General features: G+C 41.3%; 1 protein-coding gene across 1 annotated transcript in view; it reads right to left on the bottom strand.

Annotated features, from left to right (window-relative positions):
* LOC109467589 (uncharacterized protein YMR196W-like) overlaps window positions 1-13432 on the bottom strand; it is a 24555-nt gene extending 11123 nt beyond the window's left edge. The window contains exons 1-14 of the mRNA XM_019765610.1: window positions 13276-13432; window positions 11101-11261; window positions 10438-10620; window positions 8412-8654; window positions 7822-7971; window positions 7247-7452; window positions 4681-4779; window positions 4158-4286; window positions 3529-3645; window positions 3052-3203; window positions 2455-2525; window positions 1896-2105; window positions 1194-1396; window positions 24-179 (exon numbers count right to left, since the gene is read on the bottom strand). Of these exons, the coding sequence (XP_019621169.1) occupies window positions 24-179; window positions 1194-1396; window positions 1896-2105; window positions 2455-2525; window positions 3052-3203; window positions 3529-3645; window positions 4158-4286; window positions 4681-4779; window positions 7247-7452; window positions 7822-7971; window positions 8412-8654; window positions 10438-10620; window positions 11101-11261; window positions 13276-13409 (2214 nt within the window). The 5' untranslated portion in view covers window positions 13410-13432. The remainder of the gene's footprint in view (window positions 1-23; window positions 180-1193; window positions 1397-1895; window positions 2106-2454; window positions 2526-3051; window positions 3204-3528; window positions 3646-4157; window positions 4287-4680; window positions 4780-7246; window positions 7453-7821; window positions 7972-8411; window positions 8655-10437; window positions 10621-11100; window positions 11262-13275) is intronic.
* Window positions 13433-14386: the final 954 nt, after the last annotated feature.

The raw sequence follows: 14386 nt of genomic DNA, 5'->3' as shown, positions 1-14386 counted from the left end.
AGAGAGAGAGTGAGTGAGATTACCTTAGACATGGAGCGGATGCCGTACGGTGAAAGGAACTCCTCCTCATCCAGCATGTATTTCAGCACCTTCTCCAGCTGTTCTCTCTTGGGGATGGCCAGGAGTTTCTCAACCGCAGGGTCCCCCACACAGTCCTCCGACATCTCCATGTACGAGATCTGGGCAAAAATGTGGCAGATAAAAAAGTGATCTTGCTCCAGTTTTACCTCACTGAAGAACTACATTTCTTGTAATCTAGCACTGGTTGTCACTGCTTTGAATGTACTTTGTATTTTGTGTAATTTTCGAAAACTGTGCACTGCTTTTTACTCAAGAAAAGTTTAATCTGTGACATAGTGTACATGTATTTTGGCTTGATGTCAATATGGACATGCACTGTAAAGATACCAGTAGTATGTGAAGGTAAAATTTAATCAACAAAGAGTTTACGACGCTTTGATTGAAGACAAAGAGTAACCATGAGGATCCCAACCTTAGACCACATCAATATCTGATGCTTCAGGCAATGCTTAATCAAATTCAGCCAAGCTTCTGTTATCAAACTGACCTTTAGAAAGAAGAACGGTACGGTTGAGATGAAACGCACGGCTTGTTTATGCCCAAGGCAAAACTTAATTCCCAGTGATCATCCAAGAAAGGGACGGTAATTGCCTACCCAAATTCAATTAAGGAACGGAGTCAATCTCCTTCTACGAACCATGTACTCCCTTAAGCTTGTAATGACTGGGAGTGGGATGCAGATTTGTTCAACAAGAACCAGGCTGAGAAAAGCGCCTCTGGGTGATTGATTATGGTACTGCAGCTATCTATTTATCACTGACTAGCTTCCTTGTATAATCACTACATTTCTGAAAAGGGTAAAGACTAAAGGGCACAATAAAAGAATAATATTTTAACCTTCTGCCTATTAAGGTAGCCATTTGACACCAAATTTGTACTGATGCAAAGAGGGTCCAGTAAAAAAGTAAAAAATTTTTTACTGGCACTCCCCCTGGCTCAATTTTTTTTCATTGGCCCTTCCCCCTTCCTGAAATCACACTCTAAGACAAGAACACTCTATACCAATTCATCGGCAAGACCGAGCCAAGTCCGAAAGCCACAACAGGCAGCAGGGAGAAGGTGAAACACTGATCTCTCCAAAAACAGAGGAAAAGTACAAAAACCTGACTCACATTCTGTGCCACATCCGCCCGGTTCTTGATGAACCAGTTCAGCCTCTTGGTGAACCCCTCCAGCTTCTCCAGCCGGCTGGAGTTCAGTACCAGACAGGCGAACAGCGGCACCAGCCCCACCATGGACCGGATACGCATGGGCGTCGTCACACCGTCTACTGTCAGCTGGTCGTAGTAGAACCCATCCTCTTTGTCCCACAGGCCTGGAAAGTGGTAAAGTAACAGTCCATTTTTATCAGAAATGATTGTCGGTAGATCTATACATCTTTATGTGAAATATTCTAAAAGTTAGCTTTAAATGATGAACAAAATGGTCTAACCCTCTGAAGATGGGCAACAGACGATAAACCAGAAAGTGAGGGAGTGAAATCTTTAATTAATGGGTAAAATAAAGTTAGCTTTAAATGGTAACCATATTTAATAGATACATTGTACTGTATTTGTATTGTACTGGGTGGGCTGGCTACCCTCTCTTTGCAGCCAGGGCTGAATTGTGAGGAGCCTACAATTATTGGCACTTAATCACAAGGATCAGGAGCAGCTGACATTTGGCGCTAACTCAGGTGATCTCAATATGACCCAAGGTGCAGCCATAGGACTGTAAGGTTTGAACCAGTCAACATTGCAGACTGAAGTTGTTTCTTTCACAAATAAGAAGTACAGTTTTGAAACGAGCCATACTAAAACTCTTCTGACACTTACCCAATCCACTACCTGCTTGGTTCATGGCATCTGCAATGGCCACAAAGTGCTCGAAGAACTTGCTGGCCATGTCCTCATACGTGGGGTCAGTCAGGGCGAGTTCCAGTGCCATGTCCAGCATCTCTGCACAGAAGAAGGCCATCCACGCCGTGCCATCTGCCTGGTACAGCTGTCCTCCGTGTGGCAGAGGCTTGGATCTGTCAAACACTCCTGTTGAAGAACAAAAGGACAAAAAGTCTTTTTACTTGTGATTTTGAACTTCCATACTTAATCATTTTTCTAAACCCAGGAAAAAAAAGATTGCTGGCTTAATTATCACAGGAGGAGGTTGAAAGTTGTAAATATTTCATATTTGTCACACATTTTCTGATGCAAAATATCACATATGTCATAATGTCACATATATAATATACTTTTATCTAAGTTTGTAATTAGTATGAAAATAATTATTGCATACATTGGATTTGTAGCCACATACATCAAAAGCCTATTTGGTAATATGATACCTTTCCCTCTGATCGAATGGCATAATTAATATAATTCAAAGGAATGAACTTACCAATGTTATCCAGTCCAAGGAAGCCCCCAGCAAACAAGTTCTTCCCATCTGGGTCCTTCCTGTTCACCCACCTGAGAAGGAAGGTGCAGTTTCATCAAGTATCACCATGTGGTGCTTCTACAACATGACAACAGCAGCCAAAATATGATGGTATTTTTAATATCCTTTGTATCTGTATCTGTATAGCCGGTATAACCGCCTTTTGGCGTAACACACCAGCTTCGCAGGCACGCGGCGCGGCAGCAGCTGGTCATATTACACCGATCTTGCCACAAAGATAGTAGCCCACAGAACAATAGCCTGGATGGAAGACCCATAGATGTAGCACACTAGGCCCAAAGTTATCCAGTGCACACTAGACCCAAAGTTATCCAGTGCACACTAGGCCCAAAGTTATCCAGTGCACACTAGGCCCAAAGTTATCCAGTGCACACTAGGCCCAAAGTTATCCAGTGCACACTAGGCCTAAAGTTATCCAGTGTGCACTGTATAACTCTGGGCCTAGTGTGCTATGAGTCTGCCATCAAGGCTAACAGAGCAAGTCACTATGAATACTACATATAAACTTTATAATCTAAAAAAAAATGTTGTCCTTACCAGGTGAAGTTTAAGACCAGTTTCTGGAAACATCTTGCAAGGAAGAGCCTGTCCCGGTACCCTCGCTTGCCAGTCATCTTGAAAACCCTCCGTACAGCCCAGGCATGCACTGGGGGGTTCACGTCACCAAAGGCAAACTCATAGGCAGGGATCTGAAATCATGGGTGAAAAGAATTGCGATACTGTAATTGTTGAAAAAGCTCAAGCGGGAAATACATTTATTTATATGCACTTTACTGTTGTATGTAGGAAAACGTAGGTACATACATTTGTACATGTAATACTATGTATTGTGCCCTTTGACAGAACATCTCGTTTAAGGTCTTATTCACATATTTAAGGATGGCGTCCTGTACATTTGTAGTTTTCAAATGTTGTATTGGAAAAGACATTGTCTGCAATGGGCAAAATTCTGATGTAACATTGACCAAATATCCAACAAAAACCGTGAAAAGTATGTTCTTCCAACATGCTCACCTGTCCATTAGGATGCATGTACCACTCCCTGAGGAACAGCAGCAGCTGGTTCTTGGCAAACTCAGGATCAATCTTCACAAAAGCCACCATGTGGAAGGCAAGGTCCCAGGACGCATACTGGGAAGAGAAAGGCAAAGGTCAGTCAAAATAAACTACATTTTGTAATGAAGTGGTGTGGAAAATAAACAGTTATCATAATGGCAGGTGGTTGGTAAAAATGCATCAATGCTCACTCAGTATGTTGTACTCTCAAACTTTTTGTCAGCTGATATCACTACTGTACATAATCTAGCAATTGTTAAGAGTAGACATTCAATTTTGTGCAATGCATACTTTAAGTCCATTTTTTGATGCCTAATATTAACAGAAGAGAACAGACATCCTGACTGTTCAACTTCTTAACAGTCCAGTTACCAGAATGACACTGCAAAGGTTAAAGACTGAATACCACTGAACTTTAACCCTTAACCTCTGCCCTTACCCATGGGTACTCCCACTTGTCTGGCATGGAGATGACGTCCCTGTTGAACAGGTGTCTCCAGTCACTGTTCCTGCCGGCCTTACGGGACGGGGGAACCTTAACCCTTAACCCTTAACCTTATAGCTTAACCCTTGACCTCTGCCCTTACCCATGGGTACTCCCACTTGTCGGGCATGGAGATGACGTCCCTGTTGAACAGGTGTCTCCAGTCACTGTTCCGACCGGCCTTACGGGAGGGGGGCGGCGCCGGCTGCTCAGGGTCACCTTGCAACCAGTCCTGGGTACGATCATAACATGGTTAAGATGTTGGAAATATGACATCTAATTTTCCCATTGTTATTAGCATCAACTTAAATATTTTTGAAAATGAACGGATTCAACAATTTTCTAATCGGAAACCATCAGAGAATTTTTAAATCATCATTTTCCCTTGGCGACAGTGCTTTCAACAAGCAAAATGTGAGTTAATTTTTATTAGAGGGGGCCAATGAATAGGCCAATTGATTACACTTAACAGTAGATTTCAGAGGCTGTCTGAATACAATCATAAATCGAAACTTCTTCTTTTAGTAAATTGAGACTGCTCCCTATGCATTACACAAAATTGTATCCTGTTGCCTACAAATAAATGTCAGCTGTTTTCACATTTACCAGGAGTGGTGTACACATACCTTGACAATGTAGTGATAAAACTGCTTACTCCACAGCAAGCCTCCGTATGCCTGTTTAGCTACCAGGTACTGTTGAGAATTCAGCTTGGAGCACATCGTCTGCACAACAGAAATGGAAATCCATGTACTGCAAGAGTCTGCAAGATGATGTTATTTCACCAAAAAACTAGCACCAAGGACAAAACCAACGTGTTTGTAGCAACATAAGCAACGCTATGATTGTGCTCAAATTAGTTTGCAAAGCAATTACCCCAGAGAAATTATTGCACATATCTCAGTCCTGATGATTCTGATAATAATACATCTGATGCAATGTATTACCTGGTGGAAATTAGCACCAAGGACAAAACCAACGTGTTTGTAGCAACATAAGCAACACTATGATTGTGCTCAAATTAGTTTGCAAAACAATTACCCTAGAGGCATTTTTGCACATATCTCAGTCCTGATGGTTTTGATATACATCTGATGCAATGTATTACTGTTGGTAAATTGCTGGAATGAATTGACTTTTATCAACCCTGAATACACATCATTAGGCCACACCAATCTAATTTGTTGGTTCTCGGATTCGCCTCTTCATTTTTTTCTGATTTGCAAAAAAAAAAAAAAATTCAGAATCACCTGCAAAATGCTCATATTTTGCCCTGAACAGTTGAAAACAGTCCTTTTCTTCCTAGTCGTTATAGTTATTCCATCTTTCAATGCAGTAGTATCATTAGAAGTTCAAAATTCATTGTTTAAATTTTGAACCAGCCTTTTGTGTTGACTTCATACCTCCTATCGTAGCATTTGGGGCTATAATAGGATGCCTAGATCTGTTTTTATTTTTTATTTTTTTTCGCCCTGTTGCTTCATATTTTTCCTGAAAAAATCCGAGAACCAACAAATTAAATTGGTGTGGCCTTATACCGGCTATATACAGACACAGATACATCATGTAATTCCAGCTGCAATGTAGCTATGGGATAAGATGTAAATACTGACACAGCCAGCGGATGAGCTTCAGTCCCCATTATGGAAACATACGTCTCCATTTCATACATGAGAAAATCCCATCAGTTTGTTCTGATACAGTTGGGTATGAATGCGATAACACGATGTGTGCTTTTGCTTCCGCAGCTAAAAATCCAATTATTCGACTGTTGATAGAAACGGTACTTCCGATAAGATTCGGCAAACGAGATTGGACGAGAGCAGATGGGGGTGCCAAACCTTGTAAAAGCTCTCTGCCTCTTCCTTCCTCTGCTGCAGGATAGTCTCAAACCCAGACACTCTGAAGAGGGGCAACACTTTTACAGCTAAAAATCTAATTATATGTCTATTCATGGAGCAGATGAAAGTGCCAAACCTTGTAAAAGCTCTCAGCCTCTTCCTTCCTCTGCTGAAGAAATAGAGTCTCAAACCCAGCCACTCCGAAGAGCAGCAATACTTCTACAGCTAAAAATCTAATTATATGTCTATTCATGGAAGTGGTGCTTCCGATAAGATTCGGCAAATGAGATTGGACGAGAGCAGATGGAGGTGCCAAACCTTGTAAAAGCTCTCTGCCTCTTCCTTCCTCTGCTATAGAATAGTCTCAAACTCAGCCACACTTCTACAGCTAAAAATCAAATTATACTACTGTTGATAGAAACGGTGCTTCCGATAAGATTCAGCAAACAAGATTGGACGAGAGCAGATTGGGGTGCCAAACCTTGTAAAAGCTCTCTGCCTCTTCCTTCCTCTTCTGCAGGATAGTCTCAAACCCAGCCACTCAGAAGAGCGGCAACACTTCTACAGCTAAAAATTTAATTATACGTCTTTTGATAGAAGCGGTGCTTCCGATAAGATTCGGCAAAGGAGATTGGACGAGAGCAGATGGGGGTGCCAAACCTTGTAAAAGCTCTCAGCCTCTTCCTTCCTCTGCTGCAGGATAGTCTCAAACCCAACCACACTTCTACAGCTAAAAATCTAAGTGTACATCTGTTGATAGAAACGGTGCTTCCGATAAGATTCGGCAAACAAGATTGGACGAGAGCAGATGGGGGTGCCAAACCTTGTAAAAGCTCTCTGCCTCTTCCTTTCCTCTGCTGCAGGATAGTCTCAAACCCAGCCATGCCAAAGAGGGGCAACACTTCTACAGCTAAAAATCTAATTATATGTCTATTCATGGGAACAGTGCTTCTGATAAGATTTGGCAAACAAGATTGGACGAGAGCAGATGAGGGTGCCAAACCTTGTAAAAGCTCTCTGCCTCTTCTTTTCTCTTCTATAGAATAGTCTCAACCCCAGCCACTCTGAAGAGGGGCAACACTTCTACAGCTAAAAATCTAATTATATGTCTATTCATGGAAATGGTGCTTCCGATAAGATCCGGCAAACGAGATTGGACGAGAGCAGATGGAGGTGCCAAACCTTGTAAAAGCTCTCTGCCTCTTCCTTCCTCTGCTGCAGAATAGTCTCAAACCCAGCCACACTTCTACAGCTAAAAATCTATTAGTAAGTGTATATCTATTGATAGAAACGGTACTTCCGATAAGATTCGGCAAAGGAGATTGGACGAGAGCAGATGGGGGTGCCAAACCTTGTAAAAGCTCTCTGCCTCTTCCTTTCTCTGCTGCAGGATAGTCTCAAACCCAGCCACTCCGAAGGTCGGAACGTCGTCCTCGGCCTGGTCGTCCCGGAAGAGCCTGCAGCACACCGTGGCCTGTTTCCCGGGCTTGACCTTCAGGACGTAGTGTGCCGCGACCTTGGTGCCGATACCTTTCGGGTTTACAGCGTCTTCCTCACCTGGAAGAATGGGACATTTGAAGATTTTGGATTCTTCTATGCTTCAACTTTTGCAATATAGAAAATTATTATGGCTATTCTACGAATCAATACAGTATGTCACACAATCAATGAATGTGATGCCATGGTCCACTGTTCATTATTCTTGTTCTTGTCGAAAAGAGCTAGGGAAATTTCCCTGGTACAATGAACTTAATGCACAATGTGAATACTGTACATATAGCATCTGTCCTCTCTGTCACAACCAGTGGAAGATTACATGTACATGTGGTAGTTCAGTGAAGTAAAACTGGATCGAGATCACTTTGAAATTCATGTTTTCAAAGAAATACAAGTTCAGTTTTCTACTAGTAACTGCAATTGTCTCACCTTCAATGATATACCTGTGGAAGGCATCCTTAACATAAGGGGTGTAAGTCTCTACTCCAAACAACTTGACAGAGTTGGTCTCGTTCTCCGTGAAGAGGAGCTCTGGAAGCCTTCCATCTGGTCCCTTGTCAACCGCCCAGGTGAAGGTTTCTATGAAGATATAATTTTCAGACACCTGTCAAGCAAGTTTGTAAAGTTAACATGAACAGTATAGCTTTTAAACACTTGTTAAGGATGTTTGTAAGCATAAACTGTGAGTTTGTTTTTAATTGAGGTACCTGCTAAGCAAATTTGTAAAACTGTTGACAAGTACAATTACATGTTGCAGTATGGTCAGGGCTGTCCTGGAAAGGGTAAAAATTGGGCTTGTGTGATTTTTTTCTGAAAATACAATTTTTCAAACTATTGAGTAAGTTGAAGGATTTTTGCATTCAATTTACTTAGTAATTTAGTATTACCCTGCTGTAAGTGTCAGCCAAATTAAACTTTCTGGTGGCCTGTGGTTTATTTGGTAAGAAGGAGCACATGTCACACAAATGTGAAAAAATGTCACACAACTTGAAAAAATAGGTGATATACAAGTAGCCTACCAAGTGTCTCGTGTGTACATTTCACACTGTCCTCCCCCGTTTTCTTGATCTTTGGCTTCATGGTACATCCCTCGTGTGTGCAGCCCCAAATCCAAGTGTTCCTGTACCACAGAGTTGGCAGCAGGTGTAGCGTAGCCTCTTCAGGACCACGGTTATGCACCGTGATCTTACACAGGACGTCATCAGGGCTGTGCTTGGCATATTCAGCATACACGTCCCAGTATCTGTTCTCGTCAAATGCACCTGGAATGATAAGATAAGTGTGAGGGTAATTTCCGGTTATTCGTGGTTTGATAAGGGAGACGTTTATCGTTTCCCTGCACTCTGACATTTGGCCTAGATTTTGTGCGCCGTAGAGTGACCATAAAAAAAGGATTTGAGTCATCGTTGAGTTTAAGTATAAATCATCATGTCATGTGAATTTAAAAATCATGGAAAAGTTTCTGGTTATTCGCAGTTTGATAAGGAGACATCGTTTCCCTGCACTCAGACTTTAGATTTTGTGAGCCGTCTAGTGACGTAAAAGAAAGGATTTGAGTCATCCTAGATCAATTTTAAGTATAAATCATCAGGTGATGTGAATTTAGAAATGATGGAAAAGTTTCTGGTTACATGTATTTACAGTTTGATAAGGGAGACATCACTTCTCTGCACTCTGACATTCGGCCTAGATTTTGTGAGCTATTGAGTGACCGTAAAAAAGGATTTGAGTCATCCTCGATCAGTCTAAGTATAAATCATCAGGTCATGTGTCATGTAAATCTAAAAATCCTGGAAAAGTTGACGTCATATGAGGCATCAGCAGTCAAATGTGCCAAATAATGGATAAAGTTGCCTTCAAGTTGATTTTTCACAAAAGCAACCTTTTTTTAATACATATATACATGTAGGTATAGCTGCTACCAGGACAGATGATGATGATGATGACCATGAACATTTTCAAAACAACTTTTTGTTAGATAAAATGAAACATAATGTTATCTGCACCAGTGCTGGTATGCACCGTATTTCAAACCCTGGTCCTGCTTGTAAGATTTTGTGTAGTTCAGTGATTACATATAAACTGCTAAAACTATAAACCATTTTTCGCATCCACTGCCTTGAAGAGTGGGCAAATCAGATTATAATCTTACACTATAACAGGATTTGGAATAAACCCCACAGCACTGTGATCCATCAGTCATACATTTTGCATAGATCACTGCTTTGTTGTAAAATTCTCCCTAATGTCTAATCAACAACAAAGGCCAGCCACCCTTCTCTGGATTACCTTCACTTTACATCGATGAAGGGTAGACATCCAGTTCACTGATCACTCAAGTCTTCACTTATTTGCATATCAATAAATAGGTTATGCTTATAAACCTGCATTTCTCCTCTGGTCTTTCAGTCACTGACGAAAGCTAGTGGATGCTACCTGAAACGTCTGACCATTTCCAAAATCATATCCAGTTGCTTGAGTAACTGTTTTTTGGCATACCTTCACTTTACATACCCTGTCTTGATTGCCCACGCATCAACCTTTCCTGTCATATGTAAGCCTTCTTCTTGAGTGATCAGTGAATAGGATAATAAGACTTGAAATCTCAGCCTGAATCAGAGCTTTGAAGTTTACATTTGGCACTTTGCTCAGGAAATAGAACTCAGTCACCCATCATATATATTGATCCTTAGGTTAATACTTTGCTCAGATCCAATTAGAAAATAAGTGACCTAGTACTTAGGCTGTTTTTTTTTTCAAAGATGACATCAACCTACTTATTGTGAAGTGTCTAAAATAAAACTCAAGTATTATATATTAACACCACCTTCTTTTCTTCCAAATAAAGGTCCATTCACATTTTCAGCAAAACAAGACTTAGTCTACAACAAGAGTGCCAGTGGGATGCCATTTGTGACTTTGATTAATTATTTTCTGTACAAAATTGAGGGAAAAGCTATAGCTAGATGAAGAAGGAATATAACAGTTACTGCTCCCTAACATCTAAGAATCGAATACAAACCTGTATAATGCAGGTATGCTCACCTGTGTCTTCCAGTTCATACTCCAGATCATGAAAACCCCTTCCCCGGTTTTCCCCTGTGAGTTTTGCGTAGGGAAACTCGTTCTGCGGGTACTTGTAGAGGGCGCGCATGTAGGAATGTGTCGGGGTGGAGTCCAGGTAGTAATAACACTCCTTACAGTCTTCTCCATGGTTCCCCTCTGGACCTACCATTATAAAACAATGTATACATTAATGATATAATCAGTATAACATTTATAGTTCTTCTGTTCCTGACATTTGGGGAAACAACAGTTAAATGTGCAAAGGTAGCTATATACAATGTAGGTGTAACAGGTGGTTCGGTGTATTATACTAGTAGCCAGCTACTGCTGCACCACATGTCTGCGAAGCTGGTGTGTTATGCCAAGGGCAGTTATACTGGATATACAGATCCAGATCCTCCCTCTCTCTCTTCAAATGTGTGCGAGTGAATGAGTGAGTGAGTGAGTGAGTGAGTGAGTGAGTGAGTGAGTGAGTGAGTGAGTGAGTGAGTGAGTGAGTGAGTGAGTGGGTGAGTGAGTGAGTGAGTGAGTTAGTTAGTGAGTGAGTGAGTGAGAGTGTGAGTGAGAGAGTGAGTGAGCGAGTGAGTGAGTGAGTGAGAACCTTTCATGTCTTGAGTGTATATCTGAACAGAAACAATTTACCTGTAAGTCCGTAAAGCCTCTCTTTCAGAATGGGGTCCTTCCCATTCCAGAGGCCCAGTGCAAAACAGAGCCGCGCCTGTCTGTCCGTGATTCCCAGAATTCCATCCTCTCCCCATCGGTACGCTCGAGAACGAGACTGGTCGTGTGAAAAATAGTCCCAACTGGAAGGAAATAACAGGTGCTAGTATCCAAATGAACCACCTGCTCTACACAGCATTGAATGGATAAGTGATTAGGCTAGCAGACATGAGAGAGAGAGAGAGTGAGAGGGGTCATACTCATAGATTCAATTCCTGTCATTTCTGACGAGACTTTGTGTCCTTGGGGAAGGGCTATTTACCACACGACTTTACTTGCTTCACCAAGGTGCAAAATGGGTACCTGATATGACTTTGGTTGAGGGGGGGGGTATGTATGCCCTTATCTTTTGCTAACTGTCCTCTAAAGGATTGCAAGTTAACTTGACTAGCTCAGTAACTTTTTTTATGAGTTTAATCACAGAAATCAGCTAGAGTTCGGAGGGCTCATGCCTTCGACAGTGTGATATTGTTTTGGTGGGTGTTGTGTGTGTGTATAGTGTAGGTTTTTTGAAGATGATTATCGTAGTTATAGTGGTCAGAGATTCCTTTTGTGAACGAAGCAACATACTATTTCTCAAGCCTGTACCATGTCTTTCTACGAAAATACGGATCATAGAATTTGGCACCAAAGGAGAGAGAATTGGCCTGGGGAGTTTGGCCGCGAAAGGTTGTTTTCTTCCCTCCTGGCCATTGTGTACAGTATACTTTGTTCCCGAATAAAACACATACCAGATGTTCACACTGGGGCCCACAGAGCTGTCAAATTAGCACGCCCCTGCTGGGGCACTCTTGGCTGGGGCAATGTTGTTTCAACAAACATTCAAAGAAAATGTTTGTCCCACAAAAGCCACTGTTGACAGCTTCCTGTCTGTAACTTGTTGTTTTAACCTAGATAGAAAACCAAAGCAAGACTTCACCTGCCCTTAAAAATGTTCAATCACCAAAAGCCCACTACAGCAATGTACGGACCTCCCACGACGCCCATTTCCAAACTTGATCTTGCTATCGTCAATGGTAAATTGCTCACAAAAAATCGTGAACATCCATTTGCAGATTCTCGAATTATCCTGCTAACAACAATAACAACCAACACAAAAGGTCAAATTCAATGACATGGGAACCCCCCTTGAGGCCCATTTCTGAACTTGACCTTCGTATTCTCAACGGTAACTTGCCAACTAAAAATCATAGACAACCATTTATTAAGGATTCCCAAGTTATCTGGAGTACAACAAAAAATGCAAACACAAAAGGTCAGCTCCAGTGACGTAAGAACCCCCCCCCACGAAGCCCATTTTTGGCCTTGACAATGCCCATCACTAAGACAATCTGCCTGCCAAAAATCATGAACCTCGGACCACGCCTTCAAAATTTGTCGTGCATAATCTGCCAAACAGTGCCAAAACGATTTCATAGCCTTCTTGTCGAAGGCAATAAACCACTAAACTCAGTGAGTTCCACAAACAAAGAAAAAGTCTATTGGCCCATGTGGCCAGGGGGTGTCTTTTTTTCAGAAAGATTTCTCTCTTGCACTTTCATATACGGTTTTGAGGTCCACGCCGGGTATAATAGAGAGAAGGAAGTTAGCCAATGTCTTTACTTCCTCTTCTGAGAAATGCAATATATTTGTGGGTTGGCAAGTCCATTGCTGACTGACTCGGTACTTTTTCACTCAGTTCCTGGTCAATTTCATGCATCAAAAAGTCATTGTCAAGCTCTAATAGTAGAGTGTCATAATTTGTAAAGTTAAATTTGGCTTCTGAAGTCAACTGATACGAGATTCCTACACATTTTTGTCTAGTAGTTTGAAAGTTTCTGCACGCTCAAGTTTACTTCCGGGTTCAGGCGACGGCAGGTTTTATTGAACCATATCCGAGTTAGCACTCTACTTGCATGGCAATAGGGGACTCACAAATAGATATCTTTGCATTCTAATATCCTGGAGCATAAATTTGGACGGCTATGGCATCTAAGCCCGAATTTTACGCAAGCAACATGTGTTTTTGACATATCATAATTTGACTCGACCGCCATACGAATTTGCATAACTTTAACACACAGAAAAACTCGTATATTTTACAAAACAAGGACTCACCAAGACCCGTCTTCTGAGTAGTCTTCCCTGACGGTCCCCCACTGACGCTCAGACAGGTAAGGGCCCCACCGCTTCCAGTTTTTCAGCCGAAGTTTGTCTTCTGCTAGCCGGTCTATCTCTTTCCCTGCTGCCATTTCTTGTCAATGGGTGACCTGAATACAACATTCAGGGATGATCGCAACAGAATGCATTTAGCAAAGTAAACCAATAAAATTACTCAAAACACTGGCATAGTCTTTCGTGTGAATACAAATACACAATATTAGTGAATTGATATAGAATATAGATATCAATCAATACAGAATGTAGTATTTATTGGTATTATTATTTTCACTTGAGCTACTTAATACTTTACATTTGCCTGCGGTGGAATTAGAGTGGGCGTGGCACTAGGCGGTGTCACATACGTCTGTGAGCAGGTTGTTTGGACAAATGTTTTCTTTCGCCTCGGTTAATTTTTATCCATCAATCATTTGGAGAAAGGGCTGTGTCACGCTGTGTGTAGTTCTTTCCAGATTTGCTAAGTCATCGTGAAGCGCTGACAACGTGTCTTTGCTAGTAGCTGTGACAATCTACAAATTGAGCAACATATAATCATCATCATAATATATAATGATAATATTTGAAGTTCGTCAGAATACGTAGGGGATTTGCTTGGCTTAGAGCAAAACCCCTACTTTAAAATCAATCAAGTTTCAAGTAACCATAAAACTTTCAAGGCTGCAAAGAAAGTCACAAGACCTAGCTTTCTAAGTTTGTTAATAATTTGCGGACTCAAGGTTTTTTTTGCTCCCATGAGAAATTTCGTGCTATCAGTGCATCCTAAGTCGTTAATGCCAACGGTGTACACTTAATTGGTTTCTGTTTACGAGGTATAGTTATGACAAGATGATGGCAAATTATGTGTAAAGTTTCCTCCGTGATGTAGAGGCAACCTGTTGCACATGCACCCTTCAATATGATACTATAAGGTAAAAGTAATTCATTAACGGTATACTATTATTTCGAGTCATTCAATCATTTTAATAGCTTTTATATAAGAAGAATATAACTTATTATAAGAAAGAGGTACAAACATATTAAGCACAATGAGAAGTAACAAGGGAGCTGG

The sequence above is a fragment of the Branchiostoma belcheri genome, unplaced genomic scaffold (genome assembly GCF_001625305.1).
Source record: "Branchiostoma belcheri isolate BF01 breed outbred unplaced genomic scaffold, Haploidv18h27 scaffold1, whole genome shotgun sequence".
NCBI lineage: Eukaryota > Metazoa > Chordata > Leptocardii > Amphioxiformes > Branchiostomatidae > Branchiostoma > Branchiostoma belcheri.
This window is presented reverse-complemented; position numbering and strand designations above follow the sequence as displayed.